Raw genomic sequence first — 27,275 nt, 5'->3', positions numbered from 1 at the left:
TCCAGGTTTTGGGGCCGAAAAGCATGATATGAGGTATAGCCTGGTAGTGCTGGGGTGCTCTCTGGAGCTTTGAACCAGGTTTCTGTCACTGCACAGATATCGATGTTCTCCATACTGAGGAGAGCTTCAAGTGCATGCATCTTGAGGTTAAGACTTCTGGCGTTTAGCAGCATTACCCTTAGTTTCTTGTTCCTTGTGCTGTCTATGGGGGTGGGTTTGACTTTTGAGCCTTGCCTAAAAAAGGCACTATGGGGGTGGCAAGAGCCTTTGCCAATATCCGAAAGCCCAGTGGTGACAGGTGCAAGCCGTCCCTAGTGAAGCAACGTGGCTTGTCGAGGATGTCATCCCAGGCTGACAGACACTGGATCCCCTTTGAATGACACCAAAATTTTAGCCAATTGTTAAAATCGATCATTTTGTCTTTGTACTGTGGCATCATTCTAGGTGAGGGTAAGATGCTGCTCAAGGTCAGGGTCATACCAGCCTGGGCTACATGATCAGACAGCTCCTCTATGTCTCTTTTCATGTAGTCCAGGGAGGTACGTCTCAGGTCATTCACACCAGCATGTACAATGACTGAGTAATATTTGTATTTGCTTTGGAGTGACCTGAGTGCTTGCGTTATGTGGCGGATCCTAGCACCCAACAGGCAGCTCACCGTGACCTTCTCTTTATTCAGCCTGGTAAGCGGGACGTCAGTGTGTCTGACAATAGAGTCACCTATTACAAGAGTATCAGGTGTGTTATTCAGCCTTAAGGGCTGTGGCTGCTTGGCACACTGACTTTGTGGGTTATGTGTTGTGTGTGTTTTGTTTTGAGGTAGCGTTTGCTTGGATATCTGCTTTGGAGGTCTCTGTTGCTTAGGTAGATTTTTATTTAGAGCCTCTGAGTATGTTTTTGTGTATTTATGTGTTTGGTTCGCTGATGTGGTGGGACTATGTGATACTGGAATTGTGTTGTGTGAGGTTACCTTCTCCTCCTGACTGGTTACACCAGTTTTGAGATGAGAGAGCTCAGCCTCCAGTTTGGCTAAATAGTTGCATCTCTCACATATATTTGAACCTGTTTGGAGGAGGAGAGGGTTGTCCGTGTACATGAGACAGTTGTAACATTGCCTCAAAATTCCCAGATTCACCAGCTGGACTGGAGAGGAAACCACTGACTGACCTTTGGACATGCTAGAGTAATATAGGGAAACTGAATTTAAGACGGACCAATAGAGGACAGGGTAATCGTAGAGAGTATAAGAGTAAGTAGTGGTTATGGTTTAATAGTGCTAACTTGTAGGATTACTTAATTGGACCAAAGGGCCACCAGCTAGCTACTTAAGAAGCAGAAATGCACACAAATGAAAGGCACAGCACTTATCTGCTGAGATCTAGTTGCGACTTCAAAAGACAGCAAATGAGATCTGAGCTAGTCAGGGGGAACAGTGCATTATGGGAAGGGAAGAATTTGGAAGGGCTTTAAGCGAGGGCACTAAATTGCCTTGAGGACCCATATGTCAGATTGGAAGGACTGGATGAATAAGATCTATCATTAAGCCCAAGTGTGTGTGTTGATATGTGTGTGTGTGTGTGTGTGTGTGTGTGTGTGTGTGTGTTGGGGAAGCCATTAAATTCAGTGATCCACATATATTTAGCTATTTCCATTTAATCTAAAGTATCAGAATCTATTATACTATTCTTTTTTTTTAAACTGTACTGAATATGTTTCTTTAAACACATTTATTGAATTATCACTTAAGACATATGCAAACATGGGTCCCATTCATATAACCAAAATGCCACTTACCTGACTTTCAAAAGATCGGGTTGAGAACACTAACAGTACAAAACATCTACCGCTCGGTACACTGACGGGTAACTAATGGTAAGTAACTGCTTGGCGAGCATGTTGACCTTTGCCCCTTACCTCCACGGTAGTGTGATATTGGCATTGGTATATTTAGTTGGGGAGGTGTGAGGAGCACAGCCCCCCCCCCCACGTGTGTGTGTTTTCTTTGCTTCTGTTTTAGTGTGCTTGTCGGGTTGGCCAATGGGTTACTTACCGTTAGTTACATGTTGGTGTTCCAAGCGGTCGGTGTTTTGTACTGTCGATGTTCCAAGGGGTCAGTGTTTTGTACTCTTGGTGTTCTCGGCTCGATCTTCTGAAAGTCAGTAAGTGCCGTTTTGGCTACATGAAGGGGATCCGCAAACATACATTTATATAAAAGAAAACAAACCACATTAACAAGTCCCTAGTTACAAAAATACATCATATACATTTTTTTGTAACTATCATCAATCTAACATTACATATAGTGCTCAACTCCTGCCTTCCCTTAAATCTCACTCCTGCTCCTAAGCATGTATTGTTCCCACAAGTTCAATTTTGTCTAGGCAGTTTTCTCCTACTCTTTTCTAATGATCCCACTACCAGTACTTTTGTCTCTGTTTCTGTATTCAATACTTCAAAAACAGCTGGATTAGACACTGATTTCCATTTTATAGTAATTGCTTTTTTGGCAGCCACCAGAATTAAATTTAGCAAGGCCTTGCTATGTCTAAGCAATTCAGATCTTGTATCCCATCTCAAAAAATAAGTTCCTTAGATACACCCATTTCCTCACCCAATACGTCTGATAGAATACTCTGTAGGGAATTTTTGAAGTCTGCCAACTCACTGCATTCACAGAACAGACAAGAGTGGAGCTGGAATTTACTGAAGGAACCTGACAAAGGAACCAATGTACTGGGAACAAATAATTACAGAAGGAAAGGCAATACAATGTGAAGAAGCCAAGAAGACATTTGGATTGCAGACTAGTGATTGCCTGCCACCTGACACCTGTAGATACGTAAAGGGAAAGGAATAGGGGAATCCTAAATGAAAGACCTGCACTTGTTGAGCTTTTAAAAGAATCTAGAACAGTAGCTTCTGTTAAAAAAGGGGTAATTAGTAGGGCATGTAAAATATTGCACAGTAACTATAGCAATTAATCAGAAGAGGTCAGAAAAGATTGGGAAGAGGGATTAGATATGCAATTCACAAAGAAACAATGGAAGGACATAGGTATGGCTCCCAAATATGCAACAGTCTAGAAGATTTAAGATTTTTGCCTGGAAGTGTTACACAGTTACTTTTATACCTCAAGCAGACTCCAAAGAATGTTTCCTCAGGTAGACGGCAAATGTAGGTGTGATGGGGAAGAAAGAGGTAACTAGGAACATATGTTTCGGGAATGTAATGAGCTGGCAGACTTTAAAAATTCAAAACAGAGTATTCTGTCAGGAATACTGGGTGGGGAAATGAGTGCAACTAGGAAATTATTTTTTTGAGCTGGGATACAGGAACTGAATTGCCTGGACACAGTAAGGCCTAGATAAGTTTAACTCCAGTGGCTGCTAAAAATGCAATTGCTAGAAAATGGAAATCAAAATCTAAAACAATTATATTTCAAGTAATGAATATTGTAACAGAGATAAGAGAACAGGATGTGACATCTGTAGAAAAAGATAGGAGTAAATTGCATAGGAAAAAAATGGAAATTGTGGGAACAATACATGCAGATAATGTTTTGGAAGAGGAATGAGGTTTAAGGGAAGGCAGGACTGTAATAGTTTATGTAATGTCGCTTAGATTACATCACATATATTATTATATATTCTATAATGTTTATAAATGTGAACTTGTTAATATGCTTTGATTACTTTTATATAAATATGTTTGACTATGCCACCAGTGATCATTCAAAAAGTGGTTTAAAAGAAAATGAATGGATGTTGTAATAAATCATTGTGGAATATATGATAAAATCAAAGTATGTTCCATACCTCTCAACTTCTTAACTCAAGAAATCTGGAGAAAGCCTACAATAATGGGGGGGGGGGTTGACAAAGGCCCAAAAATAGGGACATATTTTAAATATTGCTGTTATAAACTATACAGTTTCTAGAGTAATAGGATTTGTGTTAGAATGCCTTTTCTGGAAGATGTGAAGTCTGAAACTTAATGTTATGTCATCATTTAGTGATGTCAATCCTTGGTAATTTGACAAAGTCAAAAAAATTATGAGGGACAGAACAAAAATATGAGGTAAAAATCTGAACATTCTGAGGACAGTTGAGAGGTATGGTGTGTTCATCTTTTTGGTCTTGCTTTAATTCAGTACCAGAGTACAAGAAAACAAGAACAACTACTCGGCAAATCCAAACCTACTGTGAAAGATACCAAGTAACATCACCTTGATTTGTTAGAGTCAGTTCACTAAATTTAGAAAAAAAAGCTTCAGGGTGTGCAGACAACTTGTGAGCAAATGAAAAAAAACAGAACATAGTGAGTGAGAAAATTATGCTTGTAGATGGGAATTTGCTTAAAGAACTTAAGAGATAAGATTTGAGCCAGAGGAGTCCATTTGACACAATCAGCTGGCAAATACTGTAGGACAGGAAAATTTGTATATGGCACATTACCACTAGCGAATATTGTATGCATGCACATTACCAATAGTTGTTGATCACTGTAGACTGCCTTCAGTAATATCAATGTATAAAGTTTCAATCATGCTAATGAATTCAAACATGGAGTGGAAAAAGTCAGTGAAGGAAAAGAAATGATGATGATACCAGTTGCAAATAATGTGGTCATTTCAAATTTTCATTTAGATGGTGAGCAACTATTTTAGTGCTTCAGAGAAATATACTAATAAAGTACCAGGGTATTAATTTAAACCTGCATTTCTCTCACCTGTTTGTGATTAGGAATCACAAGGGCTGACTTCCAGAACTGTTTAAAATAGATTTCATACAAGGGAAGTGAGATAACAGACAGCTAGGTGTCTTAAGGATGGCCTGCTGAGTGACGTAATCTGTTATAGGATGGTGTGGTCCAGCATTATAAAGGAGTCAAGACAGCTCAACCATCTGAGAACAATTAAAGCAATACATTTAGAACAGAGTATGGAAAGTTAATAATCTGATAGGGTTTAGTAAACAGCATATGTGCAAGCAGACCTGTTTATAGTTTCAAAAAGAAAGTAAATATAGTTTCTTTGATTCTGACAGTTCAACTACTTTAATTTTGTGTTATTATTACAATTTATTGCATTTCAATAGACTATTGTGTTACTGCCTGTTGCATTGTACATTATTTGAATTAAGGCAGGACTGCATAAACAGATGAGGGGAAAAAGCTCTGAGAGGTAGGAAAGTAGAGACAATGAGATGTTGACTGTACACTATTTCTGTTGAAATAAGCTGTTGTATGAAAATGTTTAGCTTTAGACATTAATTGGCCACTCAAACAGAAAACAGCACAGAATACAATGGAAAATAAGACAGAAAAGAACAATAAAGGTGTTTTGAAATGGAATTGGGGTGTACTCAACATTGTTAAAATTTTTATTTTTTAAATGTTGTTATTAAAGGAGTTATAATTGGTCTTTCATATTTGAAGGTCCAAAATTATGTCTGATATATGTTACCTTGTTGTGGTAGGGACATAAGGAAGGATACAGGAAGACCTGCTTGGTTAAAAAACAGACCAGAAGTGTCCTTTGGAAGGGGTAAAAAGGCTATGTGAAAGGCTCGTCACTGAATACTGACAGGCTATATGTACAGGAATTGGATGCAGAACATGACTGAAACCATAGAGGGAAAATAAGTATTCTGATATGGACAGGGGGGACATTGAAAAATGACAAAATGGTTTTATTTAAAGTTATTGAAAGTTATTTAAAGTCTAAAGTACTTTCCCTTTTATATTCTTATGTTAAGTGATATTTAACATGTATAATTTTTTTATAATGTGGGGGGAGAAGTGAACTTCCACCTCTGATGATTTGATAATCAGGCCTGGATGGGAATGTTGCACAGCACAACAGACAGACAGAACTATGTAATATCTTGTTCTCTTACTCAAGACAGGGAAATGAGAGGAAGTTCATTATGAAGGACTGAAAAATATGGATATATTAAACTATCTCCACCTCTGAAAACATATAATTCTAAGAGATATAGTAAACAATTGGACATTTCAAATAAATGGAAATATATAGAGTAAGGTGTCAACATTGGGGAAGAGTGGACAAAGATTTAATGTACTAGGAACAGTTTATTTATTTTTTTTTTGCAACCACTTCAATAAAATGTGCAATAAACGGAAATGAGGTTAGGGGAATTTACTGGTCTAAGAAGGGCTAAATGAAAAAAAACACATCCTCTTGGTATGCATAACTATGGCATTTATACTGTTGAGCTATGGGAAAATTAGGCAGAAAGATGAAAGCAAAGTGAAGGATGAACTAAGATTTGAGGGGATATGACACCACATGTAGCCTAGAAGATGTAATTTGTTTTTTGGGAAGTAAAATCAGTAATAAAAAACAGACATTTGGACAGAACAAGAAACAAGAAAAGGAAGACTTTGGTGGTACTTGCAGGCAGAGGGGAAGGAGTCTCTAATAGCAATGGCATTGCTCCAACCCTTTGAGGGGGGATTATGAAACATACAGTCTGGGCACCAAAAAACAGGTCAGTAGCTAATTCCTTGGAAGGGAAGGTTAGTGAATGCACTTGCAAGGAGTGTGTTGGGGAGTTAGGAGTAATCAAGTTTGTTTTATTGTATACGTTTTATAGGTTCATAGGTTTATAGGTGGTTACTAGGCTAATGGCACAAGAGCCTTTACATGTCTAGCGAATAACACCCAGTATATGACAATATTATTAAGAAGGTTTTATATTTAAAGAGCATCAGTGGATGGGCATAAAAAGGAAAAGGAAATCCATCTATATACCTCCAAAACTAAAAAAAAAAAAAAAAAAAAAAAAAAAGTGCAACTGATTAGGGCACTGTTATAAAGATTATGCACTTTCAAGAAGTGTAATTGATACTGGCAGGAGACTGGAATATGATATTTCAGGAAACTGAGGTAGTGAGGAAAAAATGCATTTGAAAGTTTAGTAAACAGAGAAAAGGGTACAAGAATTTATAAAACACCTGGTCCTAACAGATGGCTGGGTAGGGAAAGGGGGTGACAGAGACTCAGGATACACCTTTAGTTATAAATGGCACAAATGATCAAGGATTGATAAGATAATGATACTAAGAGAGTACAGAGAGATGACAGATGAGTCAACAATAGGACCAATAATATTTTCTTATCATGTGTATTTGATCGCAAGAGTTAAACTGATGGGAAAAGAATCATGACGGGGACGAAGAGATTCCCATGTCACATAATGGCACAGGAACACTTTGGAAAGTAAATTGGGGGAATTATTAAGTGCAATAAAGTGAGAGTTAATTGATAAATGGGATAGGTTGAAAGAGGATTTTTAATAGGAAATGCAGCAAAGAGAATTGGATTGAAAACAACAGAGACAGAGGAGGAAAGTAGAGTTAAAACAAAAATTAAGTGCTCTGCAATGGAAGGATTTCAAATTAAGTAAGGTGGAAAAGTTACAATTAAAATAAAGGCAAAGCTGAAAAATATGGAAGTTGATAGGATCTTAACAAAGGGTGTAGCCATGTGGGAGCTATACAATGTAAATTCACACAATGCAATCAAAGACCTAGCTGCGCAATCAAGGATAAAAAAGGTGGAAAGAGTGGCATACAAGTTAAAGAAGTAGGGTAGTTGTGAAACAGTGGAGACCTCCCAGGGAAATCACCAATAAATTTAAATTTTTTTTCTGAGAGATTACATAGGGGAGAAGGTAACACTGAACAATAAATTGCAACACAGAAGTACCTAGAGGAGTTAAATATAAAGATATTGTTGGAAGAAGTGGGAAGTAGTTTGCTGGCTGATTTTGAAGGCAGGAAGTTGTAGAAGCAATTCAGGAACAGTAAAATAATAACTCACCAGGGCCAGATGGGATCTCAAATGAGGTATGGAAACTGCTGCAAGAAGCTTTAGTAGATATTTGAGCAAAATTATTTAACAGAATAAAAGAGACATTAACAGTAAAACAGTCATGGAGAAGAGGGGTGATAATATTTTGCCAAAAGAAAGGAGAAATTTAAAGGTGACTTGTTTGTACAGACCTATTGCCATTTTAACCATGATTATAAGAATTTTATGAGCATAATGGCAAGGAGGCTAGCAGAGTTTCTGCCACACAGTTGATAGATCTTGATCAGTCTGGATTAATCTAAATAATGGAAGACTTCTGACAATATAATAAGAATGCAGATGATAATCGAAGATGCAATGAAAGAGGTAGAGGTTTTATATCTGGATATGGGAAAAGCTTTTGACAAGATTGGTTGGGGTTCTTTTGAAATTTTAAATAACAGAGGGTTCCTTAAAACCTATGTAGATATGATCTAAGAACTATACAGGGGCAGTGGCACAGGTTAGACTGATGGGGAAATTTCAGAAAGCTTTGGAGTCAGTAGGGTAACATAGCAGGAGTGTCCACTGTCCACTCTATTATTTCCTTTACATTAGGAACCACTAGCAGAAAAAGTGAGTGTTTTGGGAATAAATATTACTTAATATTACAAATATAATATAAAATGTAGAGGACAGAATTAAAGATTAGTCTCTGTGCAGATGCTATCACCTTTATTTTGGCAGACCAACAAAAATACATGAGGGAATTTTTGAAAATTATTAGGAGATTTGGAAGATTACTAGGTCATAAAATAAACATTGGCAACATTAAGACAACAGTCATGTGAGGGATACAAATAAAATAATAGATGAGTACCCACATATGAGGAGAGAGAAAGTAAACATTTGGGGATATGGATGACTGACACATATGAGCAGACAATGGGTAAATTATATAATGAAATCATAGGCACTATTCATGAGACATTTCAACAGTGGAAAAATCTGAACTTAAAATTAAATAAGTTCATGATATTGAAATGGCATGTAGTACTGTTTGAGGTTTTAATTGAATCTAGAACAGAAGCTGTTGTTAAAAAGGGATAATTAGTAGGGCATATAAAATATTGTACAATAACTATATGAATAAATCACAAGAGGTCAGAAAAATTGGGAAGATAGATTAGAGATGCAATTCACAAAGAAACCTGGGGAGGACAGAAGTATGGCTCCGAAATATGTACCAAAATTTAGAAGATTTAGGATTTTTGCCTGGAAGTGTGGAGTATGAGTTGGCAGACTTTAAAAATTAAAGAATCCAAAAACCAAGGTAAGGCAGCAAAAAAGAACCTCCAAGGAAATAGCGTATCAAAAATTTATTAACCGCTTTCGTCAGCAAGACTTCAGAATGCAGAGTAAAATAAAAACAGGATTATATAGCTAAAATCTAATTACAAACATCACATGAAATTTGGGGTAAACGTGACAAACAATTTCCACCTTTGTTGGACAACCTTGACGACGGGGGGTGTTTGACTGCGCACAAATCTGATGATGCAGTCAACACTAATTTGGTTTGTTCATTACGTATGAGTTCTGATTGTCGACGCATTCAAGAGATGTTGACAAAAAATTGGAGGGTTATAAGGGGCAATTCGGATATCTCTAATGTCCTGGGAGACAAGCCGTTTTTTGTACAACGGAATGATTTCAACATTAAAAAGATCTTAGAGTATCATGACACTATGGTTACTTACAACAATGCTCCCCTTACTGTTAAGAGAGGGATGCATTGTTGTAACCAATGTAACATGTGTAGATTTATCTCCATAGGACCATATGTGAACGTGACTTCTTATGCCAGGACCCTTACTGTTCCTGGTTTTGTTAACTGTTGCACCCAAGGGGTGATATACATTGCATTGTGCTCCACCTGTAATGCCTTTTATATTGGTATGACGACCAGACAGTTAAAAATCCGGATAAGGGAACATTTGTACAGCATTAAAAAATGTGATAACACTAATGCTTTGTACAAACATTCGATTAAATGTTCATCCTTTAGGAAGTTTTTATTTTCTATTCTTGAAGTCTGTAATAGGGACTTGAGAGGTGGGGATTTTAAAAATTATCTCATGCAACGTGAGACACATTGGCAGATTAAATTAAGATCTGACTGCTATCCTGGTATTAATGATTCCATTAATATCAAATGCTTTTTAAAATATCGCAAACTCAAAATTAATAAAAGTAATGTTAATACATTACTTTATTTAGAGTAACAATGATACTGTCTCTTTAAATTCTGAATGTTTTTACTAATTGTTCTGCTGAACATGTGATGTTTGTAATTAGATTTTAGCTATATAATCCTGTTTTTATTTTACTCTGCATTCTGATGAAGTCTTGCTGACGAAAGCGGTTAATAAATTTTTGATACGCTATTTCCTTGGAGGTTCTTTTTTGCTGCCTTACCTTGGTTTTTGGATTCTTGTGTTTGCTTTTGGCACTTTTTTTGCAGACTTTAAAAATTCACTACAGAGTACTTTGCCAGGAATACTGGTTGAGCAAATGAGTGTAACTAAGAAAATAATTTTTTTGAGCTGGGATACAGGATCTGAATTGCCTAGACACAGTAAGGCATTGTAAAGTTTAATTCTGGTGGCTGCCAAAAAAGCAATTACTAGAAAATGGAAATCAAAAGCTAAACCAACTATCCCTGAAGTAGTGAATATTGTAACAGAGATAAAAGAACAGGAAGTGGGAACTTTAGAAAAGGGTAAGAGTAAATTACATAGAAAAAGTGGAAATTGTGGGAACAATACATGCAGAAAAATGTTTTGGAGGAGGAATGAAGTTTAAGAGAAGGCTAGAGTTGAACAATTTATGTAACGTGCTTACACTATAGGATATATAACAATATATGTGGTGTATAAAGTTTATAAATATGAGCTTGTTAATAATATAGTTTGATTACTTTTATATAAATGTAAGTTTTCCTATGTCACAAGTTACAATTCGATATTAGTGTTTAAAAAATGGCATGTGATTCCTCAGATGTTATACTTAGTGCAATAATTTAGACATCTCTAAACAAGGAGCCAAATTACAGGCACCAGAACTGGAAGAGAGATTTCTTCCGGTTGGGTGAAAAAGCTTGCATAAAATAGATCAGGCTGGTGCAGCTAGCTGAAGTTGGGGAGTGGAGGGTGTGGGTGCCCCATCTGTAGAAGAATATACATAAGCAGCACAAATGACTTAGTGGCTGTGATATGTATTAAACACTATGAGGCCAGATAGAAGCAAATGGCAATAATCAAGCTGCCATGTTTGAGAAAGTGAGAATGACTGGCTGGAATTCATTTGTGGTGTAAAGCTAGGAGACCTAGGAAAGTCACATCTATGAGACATTGCTCAGGAAGTCAGTAAAGAACTTCAAATCCAGAGCCTTAAAGGCTGGCAGGAAGATATTCTTCCCATAGGAGGAAAACTAGATGATAGGAGAAGGAAAACAGCAGCAGAGGCTTGGCAGCAACAGGGCATGGAAGTTAAACATTGGGATTAGTCATTGAAGGGAGAGAAATTGTTACATTGGGAAGAGGTAAGTAAGAAGTACACCATACATAGATGTAAATAATTTGGGGCATTAATACAAGAAATTAATCAGCTGAACTGATATACTATAAAGTAAGAGGAATGGCCAGGCTTGATAAAGTGGGTGACTGAGATAAAGAAGGAGCAAAGGGTGGAAGAAGGAGCAATATCAAAGCTATATAAGTTAATTCAAGCATTCAGAAATGAGGAGACAGAATTAATGAAGAAGGAATATCAATGAAAAGTTGGCTAGAACTTTGCTCAATGATAAGAGCAGTAATAATATTAAGAAAATTCTGCATACTTGTATGGAAATGTCTCCGTAAATATTCTTGTACTTTTCCAGCAAGGCTAACTAGGTTACTTTCTCTGGCGCAAGCGAATTGCTAGAGACATAACACTGGACTGATAGGAGACTTTTTTTTTTTTTTTTTTTTTGGAATGTGAAGACTTACAGGATTTCAAAGAAGAAGAACAGAAAAATCTAAAAGATGCTCTGAGAAGACAAAAGAGGACATTAGTAATGGATGATTTGTTGTAGGGATTTAACATTGAAGAGAAACTGGAGAGAGTGACTAGGGAATTAGTAAGGACAATAATGTTGATGGCAAGGAAAGCTATAACCAAACAGTGGAAGAGTGATAGCAAACCTAGAATTGTAAATGTGGCATAGTTAGTTGAAGGGTTAAGGAAAGAAGAAGAGATTATATGCACAACAATCAGGCAAAAATCAGAGGTCATTTCTCATTAGCACAGATGGATGAAAGTTAGAGAGGAGGCATGAAAAGTAAGGGAAAGAAAAGTGCAAAATCATTAGGGATATGTAAAGTCAAATGAGGTCACTGATGCACTGAAATGCAAATAATGTACATAGTTAATAGAACTGTTTATACCATTTTGTTGGAAGAAAATTGTGGGGCGGAGTTCACATAAAAGCAAAACAAGTAGCAAGTAAGTATTTGTGTCAGTTTTGGGCCTCCTGAATGTATAAATTTAATTTGGAGGTTTACAAAAGAGGCTACTGACACATGGTGAAAGTGCAACAAACATATGACCTGATGCATGTGTGTGTGTGTGTGTGTGTGTGTGTGTGTGTGTGTGTGTGTGTGTGTGTGTGTGATACCTCTCAACCTCTTGGAGCAAGAAATCAAAGTGGACAAAAGCCCAAACATAGGGACAATTTTTATATATTGCTCTTAGAAATTTAGAAAGTTGATAGAATAACAGGTTTGCATTAGCATGAATTTTCTGAAGGGTATGAAGTCTGAAAATGAAATGTCAGTCTTCAATGATTTGCCACTAATTTGCCAGAAAAACCACAATTTTATGAAGAAATGGACCAAAAATATGAGGCAAAAATCTGGACATTATGTGAAAATCTGTACAGTTGAGAGGTATGGTGTGTGTGTGTGTGTGTGTGTGTGTGTGTGTGTGTGTGTGTGTGTGTGTGTGTGTGTGTGTGTTGTTACAGAGGTTAAATAAACATGTGTCTGTTAATAAAAATGTATTGGCATGCATGGGTAGTTCGTTAGGTACTGTGAATACATTCATTCTTCACATACTTCCTTGAAGTAACCTCATGTAATGTGACAGTAGATGAGATACAATGTAATCCACAATACAGTTTATCAAAATGAGGAGCACTGATACCATCAAGGATACCACCACAATTGTCTCAACAGACAAAGGATCCCCAAAACCTGGAGAGAAGTCAAAGTACTAGAGCTGACTCTGCACTGGGCTCCAAATCGGTCTAATCTTGACACAAGTGCAACAGTACGAAACTCAGACAGCAATAAAATCAGCAGCAGAAGAAGTAAACCCAATCCCATTCTACTGCTAGTGAAATATAATATAGCCAGTGGGACAAAATCTGCTGCAGACATCAATGAAAAAGGCCTCTGGGGTTGCAGGCAAAGTCAAAAACTCAAACTGTCCAAAGAGCCTTGCCTCTAAATACATTTTACTCAAAAAAACTAAGTGGTTACTCCTATAAAAATGAATAAAAGACCATGAGTCAGACTGTACACATATATATATTTTTTTCATAAAAGCTGACTAATAGTTGAACTTTCTGTAATACTCAAGGTTCCAAGTCCAAGAACTCTGCTGCCAAACATAAGACCACCCTAAATCAGGTTTAAGTCCTAAATGTCAGTCTTAAATTATTAAATCTAATAATACTAAGTAGCATTCAGGATTCAAAGGCCAAAACCTTTGTCTGATATTAAAAGACTGAACTCAGTCATGGTTTTATATGTCACACCTCAGGCTCAAAGTGTTAAAAATGTGAAGGCATTCAGGGACATTGACAGTGCTAATTAGAACCTCCTTCCTAAAAACATCAAAGAAAGACATGGACGTGAATAATACTGCTTCTTGTACTTCTGAAACAAACTCAAAAACCTGAGTTATGCTACACCATCTACATGAACAGACTAAAGAACACCGCTTTTAAAGAACTAGCCTGAACTAAGGCCCGAGATATTGTGGCATTTCTTAGCAGGCAGGAAACATTATCCTACTGCAAAACTATGCCTACTGAGAAAGTTATAGCTTTCAATCACTGAACATGAGTCTGATGAAGCTATGTAAACATACAGTTCAGCTTTTATGATTAAACCTGAGTAAAACATTGCTTTTACATTACAAGTGGTAAAGTCAGACTTTCCAGTCAGTCATGTTAATTTCCTCCTAGTCACAGATAAATACAGGTGTACAGCGTACCCTTAGTGCGAGCATTCTTGCAAAGTTCTGAGGGTAGCATCTTTGCTTGGCAAAAAAAAAAAATACAAACATTAATAATACGTCTCATAAATGAATACTGATTTCTGCGTAAGTTTTACTCTTTTTTTCTGTCCTTACCATCATTCATTTTATGTTCACAGTTCATTAGATCGTGGCAGATACGTGCTGGGTTATCACGGGTTCCAACTGGATTTTTAATGCTGTGGATCAGGTTACTGAGGTAGTGCAAGGTCTTGAAGATCTCACTTCCCTGATCTAGCATTGGAATGTCCGTGTTCTGAATGCTCTGTGGAGACAAAAACAAGCAAATGAAAATACTGAACTATAAACTTTGGAACAATTGTTAGAGTGAAAGTGAATGCAGTAGTCTGCTGAAGTAACACTATAACAAGGCTAAACTATATATAAAAGTAAATTAAAAAGAGAATAAGCAGGAACTGCATAATGTTTCGTTGGCATCCTTAACTGCTATTTGTCTGCTTACAAGCACAGACAGTATGGGATTCAGAAAGCTAGCATTAGAACTTGGGAGACTTGAGATAGCAAGTTTCAGTCTTTGCTCACTGGCCCAAGCTGTGTGTCAGTGCTTAACAAAATCAAGGCAGGATTTTTGAGAGGTCGAAAATGTAACAGTTCACAGCAACATTTAATGCATCTCTGATGGTTGTTAATGCTATGGGCATTAATAATAACATTTTATTATTGGAAAATCTGCTACTTTCTCACAAGACTGATGTTGATATTGTTTGTGAAACAGAAGTTAATGAACAATGACCGGAAGCCAATTCTGTCAGGGTATAAATGCTTTTACTGTAACAGACATTCTAACAAAAAAATCAGCTGGAGATGTTATGACAGCGAGTAAAGATAGTTATGAGACCTGTAATTATTACAAGTTCCGTGATAACACCAATACTATAGATTGTGTAACTGTGACAATAAAGACAACTCTGGAACATATAAAAATCATTGGGAGTGTGTAGACCACCAAAGTCAAATGCTGATGGCCTAGAGAAATTCATACGTTTTTTGCAAAACATAGCAGGGAAGAAGAATAGTAGCCGGGGACTTAAATTTACCAGAAACAGAGTGGAATAATATTGATTCAACAACATTAGCAAGGAAATTATTCACAATGTATGTTTATGAACAGCAATTACTTCAGATTGTAAAAAAAAACTACCAGGGAAAGGAACAAATTAAACATTGTTTGTGTTCAGAAAAGAAATTACTGTTACTTCAACATCAAGTTTTACTACAATTGATGTGCAGTGATCATGGAGTTATAGAGGTTAATTTGTTGCTAGAAAATTCTGCCAATCTGAAATCTAAACCAATGCACAGATGATTAATTACAGACTATATGGAAGTAAAACAGTCACTATGTAAAACTAATAGGAGTGATGCATTCTTTGGAAAAACTGCAGAATTAATGTGGAACGTCTTGAAAGAGAAATTATTTGAATGCAAAAAATCAAAAAAATGTTTAACATCAGGATCTGGGCATACAATGTCGGGGATATATTTCCATAAGAACAAAATATCCGATTAAGGTAAGAGACAAAAAATATAAGAAATGGAAAAGAGGTCAAGCTACAACTTTGAAAACTGAAATAAACAAGCTGGACAAAAAAATAAGCATAGTGTGAGACAATAGCAAAACAAATTTAAATAAATAAGAAAATTTATATAAAGATATTGAGCATAATACGAAATAATTTTATAGATACATAAGATGTGAAAATAGTAAAGACAAATATTAGCTGAACTGGTAGTTAGTCAGTGTTTGCTGAATTTTGTTATTTGCTAGTAATTACAGGTGTGGGGGTAGTCACATTCTTTGATTTCCTGTCCTTGCCTATTTAAGTGGTACAGTGTGAAATATTTTCTGCTTAAAAACCTCAGCTTTGGCCGGCTAACAACTTGCTATATTCAACTGGACGTATAAGAGAATTTAAGTACCTTTATCTGCTTTTTTCAAAAAATACAGTATTTAAATTGATTTTAACTGTGTGGAAAGAATATTTAGCTGAACTGGAAGTTTTCACTCTGCTCTTCAGTGTGGAAGAAATATTAGCTGAACTGGTAGTTAGTCAGTGTTTGCTGAATTTTGTGATTTGCTAGTAATTACAGGTGTGGGGGTAGTCACATTCTTTGATTTCCTGTCCTTGCCTATTTAAGTGGTACAGTGTGAAATATTTTCTGCTTAAAAACCTCAGCTTTGGCCGGCTAACAACTTGCTATATTCAACTGGACGTATAAGAGAATTTAAGTACCTTTATCTGCTTTTTTTCCAAAAAAATACAGTATTTAAATTGATTTTAACTGTGTGGAAAGAATATTTAGCTGAACTGGAAGTTTTCACTCTGCTCTTCAGTGTGGAAGAAATATTAGCTGAACTGGTAGTTAGTCAGTGTTTGCTGAATTTTGTTATTTGCTAGTAATTACAGGTGTGGGGGTAGTCACATTCTTTGATTTCCTGTCCTGGCCTATTTAAGTGGTACAGTGTGAAATATTTTCTGCTTAAAAACCTCAGCTTTGGCGGCTAACAACTTGCTATATTCAACTGGACGTATAAGAGAATTTAAGTACCTTTATCTGCTTTTTTTTCAAAAATATACAGTATTTAAATTGATTTTAACTGTGTGGAAAGAATATTTAGCTGAACTGGAAGTTTTCACTCTGCTCTTCAGTGTGGAAGAAATATTAGCTGAACTGGTAGTTAGTCAGTGTTTGCTGAATTTTGTTATTTGCTAGTAATTACAGGTGTGGGGGTAGTCACATTCTTTGATTTCCTGTCCTTGCCTATTTAAGTGGTACAGTGTGAAATATTTTCTGCTTAAAAACCTCAGCTTTGGCCGGCTAACAACTTGCTATATTCAACTGGACGTATAAGAGAATTTAAGTACCTTTATCTGCTTTTTTTTCCAAAAAAATACAGTATTTAAATTGATTTTAACTGTGTGGAAAGAATATTTAGCTGAACTGGAAGTTTTCACTCTGCTCTTCAGTTTGTCCCACCCACCCTCCCTGTTTTTGTTTTGGTGTTAATCTTAGTGGCCTTGCAGCTGCCCGCCCCTCTTGTAAATTTGTGTTTGGATACTCCTTCTGGGCTCATCTCATTTACTCACTCAACTGAGTGCAGTGAGATCATATTCTGATTTCAGGCACTCCTACTGTGTACAAAGAGAGCATCTGGGAAACAGAAAAAAAAAAAAAATTAAGCTTGTTTCCTGCCTTTCCTGTTAAGTGGTATAGACTATTTGTAGGCTTTTGAGCCCCCAAGCCCTTCTGTGTTGGAGGGAAGCCTTCTAGCTTAGTTTTTTTTCCCTATAACTAGCCAGTTTTCTAGTTTCAGCACTCAAATCTGTTTTTTTGATCTCAGCACTTGTTCAGAAAAAAAAAAAAAAAAAAAATTAATCTGCTTTTACTGTACTTGTGTTTCTACCTACTTTTTTACTTTTGCATCATCTTAAAAGTACTCAATTGTATTTATTACTGCTTGGTGTAACTCATTCTAAGCCTTCTGGTTTAAACACTTGGGCTTCGGACCAGTTGTTTTGCACTGAGAGGGTTTGTGGTCTGCACTGTAGTGGCAGAACAGGTAGCTTACATCCTTCTAGGTTGGGAACTGCTGATTGAGGACTCAGTGTCTGTTATTCTAAAAGTGTATTAATTCTGGTTTAAGCACTTAGGCTTTCAGGCCAGTTATTTTACATTAAGAGGGTTCGTGGTCTGCACTCTTGTGGGAGGAGAGGCTGGACTCTGCCCTTCTGAGCTGGGAATTTCTGATTGAAGGCTTATAGTGCATGCATATCTGAACTGCTTCTTACTGAAGTTGGTGCGCCTTGTTTGCTGTGGCATAGACTGGATTCGGGCCTGCTGGATCTAGCTTTGTTTGTGTAACTTGAGCACTAATCCAGGCATTCTCTAAAGTATTCAATTGTATTTATTACTGCTTGGTAGTAACTTGATTAAAGTTTAGCTGTCATTCTAAGTCTTTTGGATTAAGCACTTGGGCTTCAGACCAGTTGTTTTACATTAGGAAGGTTTGTGGCATGCACTGTGGTGGCAGGACAGGTAGCTTTCATCCTTCTAAGTTGGAAACTGCTGATTGAGAGCCCAGTGTCTGTTATTCTTAAAGTGTATTAGTTCTGGTTTAGGCACTTGGGCTTCAGGCCAGTTATTTTACATTAAGAAGGTTTGTGGTCTGCACTCTTGTGGGAGAAGAGGCTGGACTCTGCCCTTCTGAGCTGGGAATTTCTGGTTAAAGGTTTATAGTGCCTGAATATTTGAACTGTATCTTACTGAAATTGGTACACCTTGTTTGCTGTAGCATAGACTAGATCCAGGCCTGCTGAATATATGCTTGTTGTTTGTTTGCTTGTTATTTCCCTGGAACGCTAATTCCACCTAATACGCGGCTTCTCAACGCTTCTGTGGCTCACTAGTGATATCTGCATTGCTTACTGTACTTATTTCCTTGTTTCACTTGAAAGAAAGTTACTGTTTGTCGTTTTTGCATTTAAGTTACCTGTAACACATTGCACTTAAGTTACCTGGCACTTGCTCACTAAAGCAATTATATAAGTCAGCACTAAAAATTAAAAGCACTACACCCTCACTCCCCACTGGCCCTGGTTTTCAATTATTAAGGAATTCCCAATATTATTCTAGCATGTCCAAAGGTCAGTTGTCAATCTCCTCTCCGGTCCAGCTGGTGAATCTGGAAATCTTGAGGCAATGTTACAACTGCCTCATGTACACAGACAACCCTCTCCTCCTCCCAACAAATTGCAACACATGTGAGAGATGCAACCATATAGCCAAACTGGAGGCTAAGCTCTCTCAACTCAGTACTGGCATAACCAGTCAGGAGGAGAAGGAAACCATACTCACTACAATTCCAGTCTCACATAGACCTACCACGACAGCAAACCAAACACATAATCACACAAAAACATACTCGGAGGCTCTAAATAAAGATCTGCCAAGCAGCAGAGACCTCCAAAGCAGACACCCAAGCAGCCGCTACCCCAAAACAAAACACGTGCAACACATATCTCACAAAGCCAGTGTGCCAAACAGTCACAGCCCTTAAGACTAAACAACACACCTGATACACTTGTAATAGGTGACTCTATCGTCAGGCACACTGACGTCCCGCCACCAGGCTGAACAAGGAGAGGGTCACGGTGAGCAGCCTGTCGGGTGCTAGGATCCGCCACATAACACAAGCACTCAGGTCACTCCAAGGCAAGTACAAATATGACTCAGTCATTGTCCATGCTGGTGTGAATGACCTGAGACGCACCTCCCTGGACTACATGAAAAGAGACATAAAGGAGCTCTCTGAGCATGTAGCCCAGGCCGGTATGACCCTGACCTTGAGTAGCATCTTACCCTCACCAAGAATGATGCCACAATATGAAGACAAGATGATCAATTTCAACAATTGGCTTAAGTACTGGTGTCATTCAAAGGGGATCCAATGCCTGTCAGCTTGGGATGATATGCTCGACAAGCCACGATGCTTCGCTAGGGACGGCTTGCACCTGTCACCCCTGGGCTTTCGGATATTGGCAAAGGCTCTTGCTACCCCCATAGTGCCTTTTTTAGGCAAGGCTCAAAAGACAAACCCACCTCCATAGGTATCACAAGGGATAAGAAACTAAGAGTAATGCTACTCAATGCCAGAAGTCTAAACCTCAAGATGCACGCACTCTAAACTCTCCTTAGCATGGAGAACATCGATATCTGTGCAGTAACAGAAACCTGGTTCAGGGCTCCCGAGAGCACCCCAGCACTACCAGGTTATACCTCATACCATGATTTTCGGCCCCAAAACTTGGACCGAACCACAAAAGGAGGGGGAGTATCGATATTCATCAAAGATACCCACACCTCCAGGTTGGTGGCAAAGCACAAGTATCAGAGACTATCCATGTGCAACTAACAGTGGGTAAAACTGCCTTCCAGTTTATAGCCTGCTACAGACCACCCTCCCAAACCCAGGAACCCCACTCGGCCTTCCTGAGAACACTGGAAAATATGAAGGTCTCTCCAAATACCATTATATTGGGCGACTTCAACTACCCAAACATAGACTGGGAGCATTACTCTAGCTCCAACACCCTAGCCCAAAGGTTCCTAGAATTTATAAACTCAAATGCTATGGAACAACTTGTTACCACTCCCACAAGAGGGGAAAACATACTGGACCTGATCATCACCAACATGGGGACTCTATGCTCCAGACCAGAAGTGTATCCTCACTGGTAAGATCAGACCATAAACTAATCTCACTGGATATTCACATCCCGACCCCACCCCTGCCCAGAAAACCACAGTGAAAAACTTCTCTAAAGCAAATTTTACACTCCTCAAAACTGAGGTGGAATCCTTCAAAGCCCCCGGGCCTGTGGAAAATACAGCCCAGACCGCAGAATCCTTTATAAACGCATTCTATGAACACCTTCAGGAATGCATGGATCATGCGATCCCAAATAAAACCAAGACCCAATCCTCCAAAGGCAGACGTCCTGTCTGGTGGACCCCAGCCATAAACAAACTATACAATAGAAGGAGGAAGCTACTAAATGATAAAGCAAAATCCCAAAAAGGGAAGGCATCACTGATCAGTACTAGCAAAAACCTACGGGCACACATAAAATTGTCTAAGGCCAGCTTCGAGAGAAAAATTGCACAGGACACTAAGGATAATCACAAGGCTTTCTTTAGTTATGTTAGGAACCTGGGTGGTAATTCCCAGATATGCTCAGAATTAGTCCAAAATGACAAAAAATACACCGAACCCACAGACATTGCCAACATCCTAGCTGACAGGTTCAGCGCAAACTTCTCCCCCTCCCACCAAAAGGGCAAATATCTATTCCAGCAGAATGCTGCCCAGCTGACATCTCAGATGCTCAGGTAAGAGCCGCCCTCTCCAAAGCAAAAAACACAGCATTAATGGGACCAGATGGTGTCCCGGGCTGCGTCCTACATGAACTCAAAGAAGAGCTAAACCCAAACATAAAACTACTGTTCAATCTCAGCCTTACTACAGGATATGTGCCCAAAGAGTGGCGACAGCAACAGTGGTCCCTCTCCATAAAGGTGGTGCCTCAACGGATCCTGGAAACTATCGCCCCATAAGCCTGACTAGCTTGGTCTGCAAAGCTATGGAAAGGATCATCATGGACCTCATAAATAAAGATATTGGGGACCTACAAACACTGGATCCTACCCAGTTTGGCTTTGTTAAGGGCAGATCCTGCCTCTTAAACCTGGTTGATTTCTTTGAAACAGTCACCAAGGCCATTGACGAGGGAAGGTGGTCCACACAGCCTACCTGGACCTCGCAAAAGCCTTCGATACAATACCCCACTCGGCATTATAGATAAGCTCACCAGCTTAAATATAAACCCCTATGTCACTAGATGGATTGCAAACTGGCTCAAGGACAGAACCCACATGGTTAGAATTGCTGGAGCCATGTCAGACTCCAAACCAGTTACAAGTGGTGTCCCACAAGGCTCAGTCCTGGGACCTCTCTTGTTCGGTATATATTTCTCGGAGGTACAGGCCAACACGGAAGGACTGTGGCTGACCAAGTTCGCAGATGACTGCAAACTGGGTGCCATAATCGACTCTCCAGCTGACACAAGCATCCTCCAAAAGGGCCTCATAGAAACAGACAACTGGTGCCAGAGCCATGGCCTCAAGCTAAATGCCAAAAGTGTATAGTCATCCCTTTGGCAAAACAAAGTGCCCACAAATTACCACATAGGTGGAAATCCATTAAGTACAGAAGAAGTAATTAGGGACCTGGGGACCCAAGTTGATAGCAAACTCTCATTTGACAACCACGTGGCCAAAGTGGTTAGAAAAACATTTTATATAGCCCACCTAATCATGAAGGGATTCACATCTAGATCAGGGAGGTCATCGTGCCTCTTTACTCATCCCTCATCAGGCCCATAATTGAGTACAATGCCCTTTGGGATGTACCTTACCAGACACCTGCAGCAACTGGAAAGACCCCAAAAGTACCTCACCAAGAGGATCAAAGGGCTCAAACAGATGCCATATGCTGCCCGGTTAAAGAAACTCCAGCTCTACTCAGTGGCATACCGCCTGTTCAGAGGCGATCTGTGCCTGATGTATAAAGCCATGTCCAACCCGAATTAATGGACATGCTGCACCTCACAAAACCCAAATCCCATCGAGCTACGCCCGAGAGACTTGGACCTCAGCACTGAAATAAATAGGACATGCTGGAGGGACAGATTCATAACCCAGAGGCTCCCTTCACTCTGGAATAAAATCCCAGTCCAGGTTAGGCAGAGTCCCTCATTGACTCTCTTCAAGAGGAATCTTGATGAGTGGATGGGAGATCGTAGGTTTACCCCGGGTATCACTTCTGTGTCACTGTTAGATAGAGGCACAGTATACTAACCTCAAAAATGGGCATAGCAAAATAAATTTAAAATGGGTGGCGAAAGCCAAACACATTCTGGCTAGGCTTATAAATGCCCTAGGGCAGATAGCCTAGTATGAACCTATGAACCTATGAACCTATAAACTGTGTAGGTTCTAAACTGTATTCTGAGACCCAACAGATTACAGATATATTTACAAAGTATAATGCAATACAGTTTGGCTCCACAAAGGGGGTAGCACTAGAATCAAAATAGATTATATTGAAAAAGAACTATGTAAACTGAATCAAACAAAGCACTGGGAGGAGATGGAATAAGTAATAATGACCTCAGAACACTTCAACAAGAACTTATAGTACCATTATATGTATTAGTTTAGTATGCCACATAAATATGGGAAGATTCCTCAAGATTGGAGACATGCATTTATTAAACCCGTCTCTAAGGGAAAGGGAAGTAGAACAAACTCATAATCATACAGACCTTTAAATCTACTTTCATGTTGTGGAAAAATAATGCAGAAGGTAATATTGGATAAGTTATTGTCAGAACAGGAAAGATTGGGACTTGATACTTCATATCAGCATGCATATGTTGAAAATAGATCTATTACCACTTGTAATATGATTTTCTATAACAATATATAATAGTTATGAATGAAGAATTGTGCTGTGATATAATTTATATAGATTTAACATCAGCATTTGACAGGGTCACACACAAGACACTGATCAATAAATCACAAAGCCTAGGTACTGATTTATTCTTGTCAAGACGGATAGCTGCATGGCTTACAAATAGGACATGGCAAGTATCATACAGCAATTGCACAAATGAAATTCTCGGTTACAGTCAAGGTATCCCACAGGGCTCCATCCTAAGCCCTTACTTGTTTAGACTGCATCTTTTAGACCTATATTTTTCACCTGAGGTGTTCTACAGTCTATATGCAGATGACCTGAAACTGGATAAACTGATTACATGTGTTACAGATAGGGCATGTGTGCACAAAAAACTTGACTAAATTAGCCATTTGGATACAGGAGAATAATATGCTGATAAACACACCAAAAACTAAGTATATGAGATTTGTGAGACATAAATTAAAAAGTGAATACTTAATATAGTGTACAGTGATTGAAACTGTGGATTAATTTAAGGACCTAAGGACAAACTCTATAATAAAAGGAAAACATTGATGTCCAGAACCAAGAAGGAGCAGGTGTCAAGTTGGAAGCCATCTCTCCTATGTCTGAACAAGCAAATAAAGTCACTGGTGAAATCCTCTAAGGCTAACTTCGAGTCCAAATTGGCCACATCCACTAAGGACAATCACAAGGCCTTCTTCACATACATCCACAATCTCAAAGGTAACTCCCAAATCTGCTCTGAATTGGTGGTCAAGAATACCACATACACAAATGCCATAGATACAGCCAACCTGCTGGCAGACAAGTTCAGTGAAAACTTCACCCCCCTGTCCCCCCAATAAATAAACCAGGACATCCCCAGCACCTGCTCCCCCTCCCCTCATCACCAGGGAACAGGTTATTAATGCCCTCTCAAAGGCAAAAAATACAGCCTCCATGGGACCTGACAACATCCTTGGCTGTGTGCTACATGAACTCAGGCAAGTGCTCTCAGCACCACTAGGCACCCAATTCAACAAAAGCCTGTGCACCAGCTTTGTCCCAGCAGAATGGAGGACAGCAGTTGTCATCCCTCTGCAGAAAGGTGGAGCATCCACCAACCCAGGCAGTTATAGGCCCATCAGCCTAACTAGCCTGATCTGCAAGGCTATGGAACGCATTATCATGGACCTTATAAACAAGGACATTGGCAACTTCCAAACGCTTGATCCCACACAGTTTGGTTTTCTCAAAGGGCGATCAAGCCTGTTAAACTTGGTCGCCTTCTTCGAAACAGTCACCAAAGCCATGGATGAGGGCAAGACAGTGCACACTGCCTATCTTGACCTAGCCAAAGCCTTCAACACTATTCCCCACTCTGGTATAATAGACAAACTCTCCCAGCTAAGCATCAACCCATATGTTACCAGATGGGTAGCTAACTGGCTCACTGATAGAACCCACTCAGTCAAAACAGGGAAAGCCACCTCTAGTAGTAGACCTGTAACAAGCAGCATACCCCATGGATCAGTCTTGGGGACTCTACTGTTTGGGATATACTTTTCTGAGGTGCAAGCCAAAACCAGTGGTCTGTGACTGACCAAGTTTGCAGATGAGTGCAAGTTGGGAACTGTCATAAATTCCCCTAGTGATGTGAACATCCTCCAAGAGGGCCTTACCCAAACTAATGACTGGTGCCAGAAGCATGGCCTCAGATTGAATGCCAAGAAATGCATCATTATCCCCTTTGGGGAAAATGGTGTCTCCACTAATTAATCACATTCATAACAACGTACTAAGCATGCAATCAGTTGTAAGGGACTTGGGCACCCATGTTGACAGCAACCTGACTTTTGATCACCACGTTGTCTCTGTTGGAAGGAAGGCTTTTCACATGGCTCACCTCATAAGTAAGTGTATTTCATCCAGGAACAAGGAGGTCATAAAATCCCTGTACTCCTCTCTTATCAGACCCATTACTGAATACAACACCCCCTTTGGCATGTACCTTGCCAAGCACATGCAGCAGTTGGAGAGACCACAGAGGTTCCTGACCAGGAAAATCCAGGGTCTCAAACACCTATCCTATACAGATAAGCTAAAAGCCCTGTCCCTCTACTCAGTCTTGTACAGTCTGTTCAGAGGCAACCTGTGTCTGGCATACAAGGCCGTCTCAGACTAAGGTTTGCTGGAGTTGCTGCATATCTGTAAGTCAAACCCCACTCCTGCAACCTGCATGCAAGGTCTCAAAATGGTTTGTGACATTAATACAACTTGTTGGCGGGATAGATTTGTGTCCCAATGACTCCCCCCATCTGTGGAAAAGACTTTCTCTTCATGTCAAGCAGAGTACTTCACTAGCCCTCTTTAAGAGGAACTTGGACGACTGGATGGGAAACAGAAAATATACCCCTGGGATCCCACCTGTGTTCCTGCTGGACAAGGAAAACAGGTGTGGACTTTGTGGGAACATGGGTGAAATTCTTGGCTAGGCTTATAAGGGTCAATAGTCGAATATCATCCTCTGAACCTATGAACCTCGGTATATGGGTAAATCCTGCTGTGAGTTTTTCTAATCATAGCAACCAAATGGCTAATGACAGATATAGAATTATAAGATGTATAAACATATTTATAAATGCTAGGAAATCAAAAATGATGAAGTTAATTACATTAGACCCAAACTTGAGTATAGAATGACAATATGGAAAGTTTATAAGAAAGCAAGCATGAGTAAGCTGGAAAGAGTACAGTGAAAATATACCAAAAGCTTCCATGGCTGTGAAAATTTAAGTCATTAAGAAAGACTAAACTATCTGAACTTGTACAGTGTCTGCTATAGACATTTAAGAGGAGATCTTATCCAGGTAGGCATTTAGAGAAAACTATCTCTGGGAATAATTGGGGTTATTAAAAAGTAGTAAAGAATCATCAGGCAACCTATGTAGAAGATTCTATAGGAATATGAAGTGTACTAAATGGTTCTCTGAGACAGCAGCTGATTCATAAACAGATTACCAAACTACATTAAAGCAAGCACTAGTTTAGATATTGCCTGGAAATGTACTATGGGAACAACTGTTCTGGTATCTTGGCAGACTATAAGGGCATGAATGTGGGTCTATATCATTTTGCCAAAACTTAAATAAGCAAACGCTCATTTGTCAAACAACTATTCAGAGAAAATATTACTCACTGAACGACATTTTCAGCGAAAAGTTTCCTAGGGCAAGCCAATGGTTGGCCACCACCTGGAATTTGCCCTTTTCCCCACTGTAGTACAATAGCAGAGTTGGTATATTTAGTTAGGGGGTGTGGGGGGGGCATATCCCTCCACCTGCATAAATGTTAAGTTTTATGGTTTTGTTTACAGTTGCTACAGTCACTAGAGCGGACTACCATCAGTTTACACACACACACACATATATATATATATATATATATATATATATATATATATATATATATCAGAACGCTAACAGATCTCTTGCTCATCCGCAAAACAAACAGCGCCAGGAACACTAGATCCAAGGACCCGAACTTTGCCATTGTCATAAACTAAAGATCTAGAGATCTGGAGAGATCGATGAGTCTCAGAGAATCTCCACACTATGGAACAGGCTCCCTATCTATTTGAAGCAGAGTCCATTCCTGACCCTTTCCAAGCGAACTTATCATTAATCATTGGATGGGAAATCATAAATTCACCCCAGATCTGAACCTCATGTCTCTGATGGAGACAGCGGGTGACAGTAAGTTAACTAGTGCCAAACTAACACCCCCCACAACACACAACCATTACCTGCCTCATTACTAACATACCCCCACCATAAAGGCATCCAATATTCTTTTTGACCAAATATCTTAACCCGCTGTTATGTCATGTTCAATCAAGAATTTAGGATATGACACAATTTTTACAAATCATTTCGGACATGCAGTTGGACCATGATTGCCTCATGTGCACATTAGACGTCACAGCCCTATACACTAGTATCCCTTATCGGGCTAGTTTAAAAGCCATCCATTACTGGCTTAACA

At 38.9% G+C, this 27,275-nt stretch overlaps 1 protein-coding gene across 1 annotated transcript in view; it reads right to left on the bottom strand.

Annotated features, from left to right (window-relative positions):
• Positions 1–27,275, bottom strand: part of LOC122790588 (collagen alpha-1(XXVII) chain-like) — a 1,538,899-nt gene that overhangs the window by 141,584 nt on the left and 1,370,040 nt on the right. Inside the window, exon 37 of the mRNA XM_044058114.1 lies at positions 14,279–14,447. Coding sequence (XP_043914049.1) covers positions 14,279–14,447 — 169 coding nt within the window. The remainder of the gene's footprint in view (positions 1–14,278; positions 14,448–27,275) is intronic.

Source organism: Protopterus annectens, chromosome 16.part0, assembly GCF_019279795.1.
Source record: "Protopterus annectens isolate FY-2018-M chromosome 16.part0, PAN1.0, whole genome shotgun sequence".
In the NCBI taxonomy this organism is placed as follows: domain Eukaryota; kingdom Metazoa; phylum Chordata; order Ceratodontiformes; family Protopteridae; genus Protopterus; species Protopterus annectens.
Note: the sequence above shows the minus strand (reverse complement) of the source record. Positions and strands in the feature narration are given on the sequence as shown.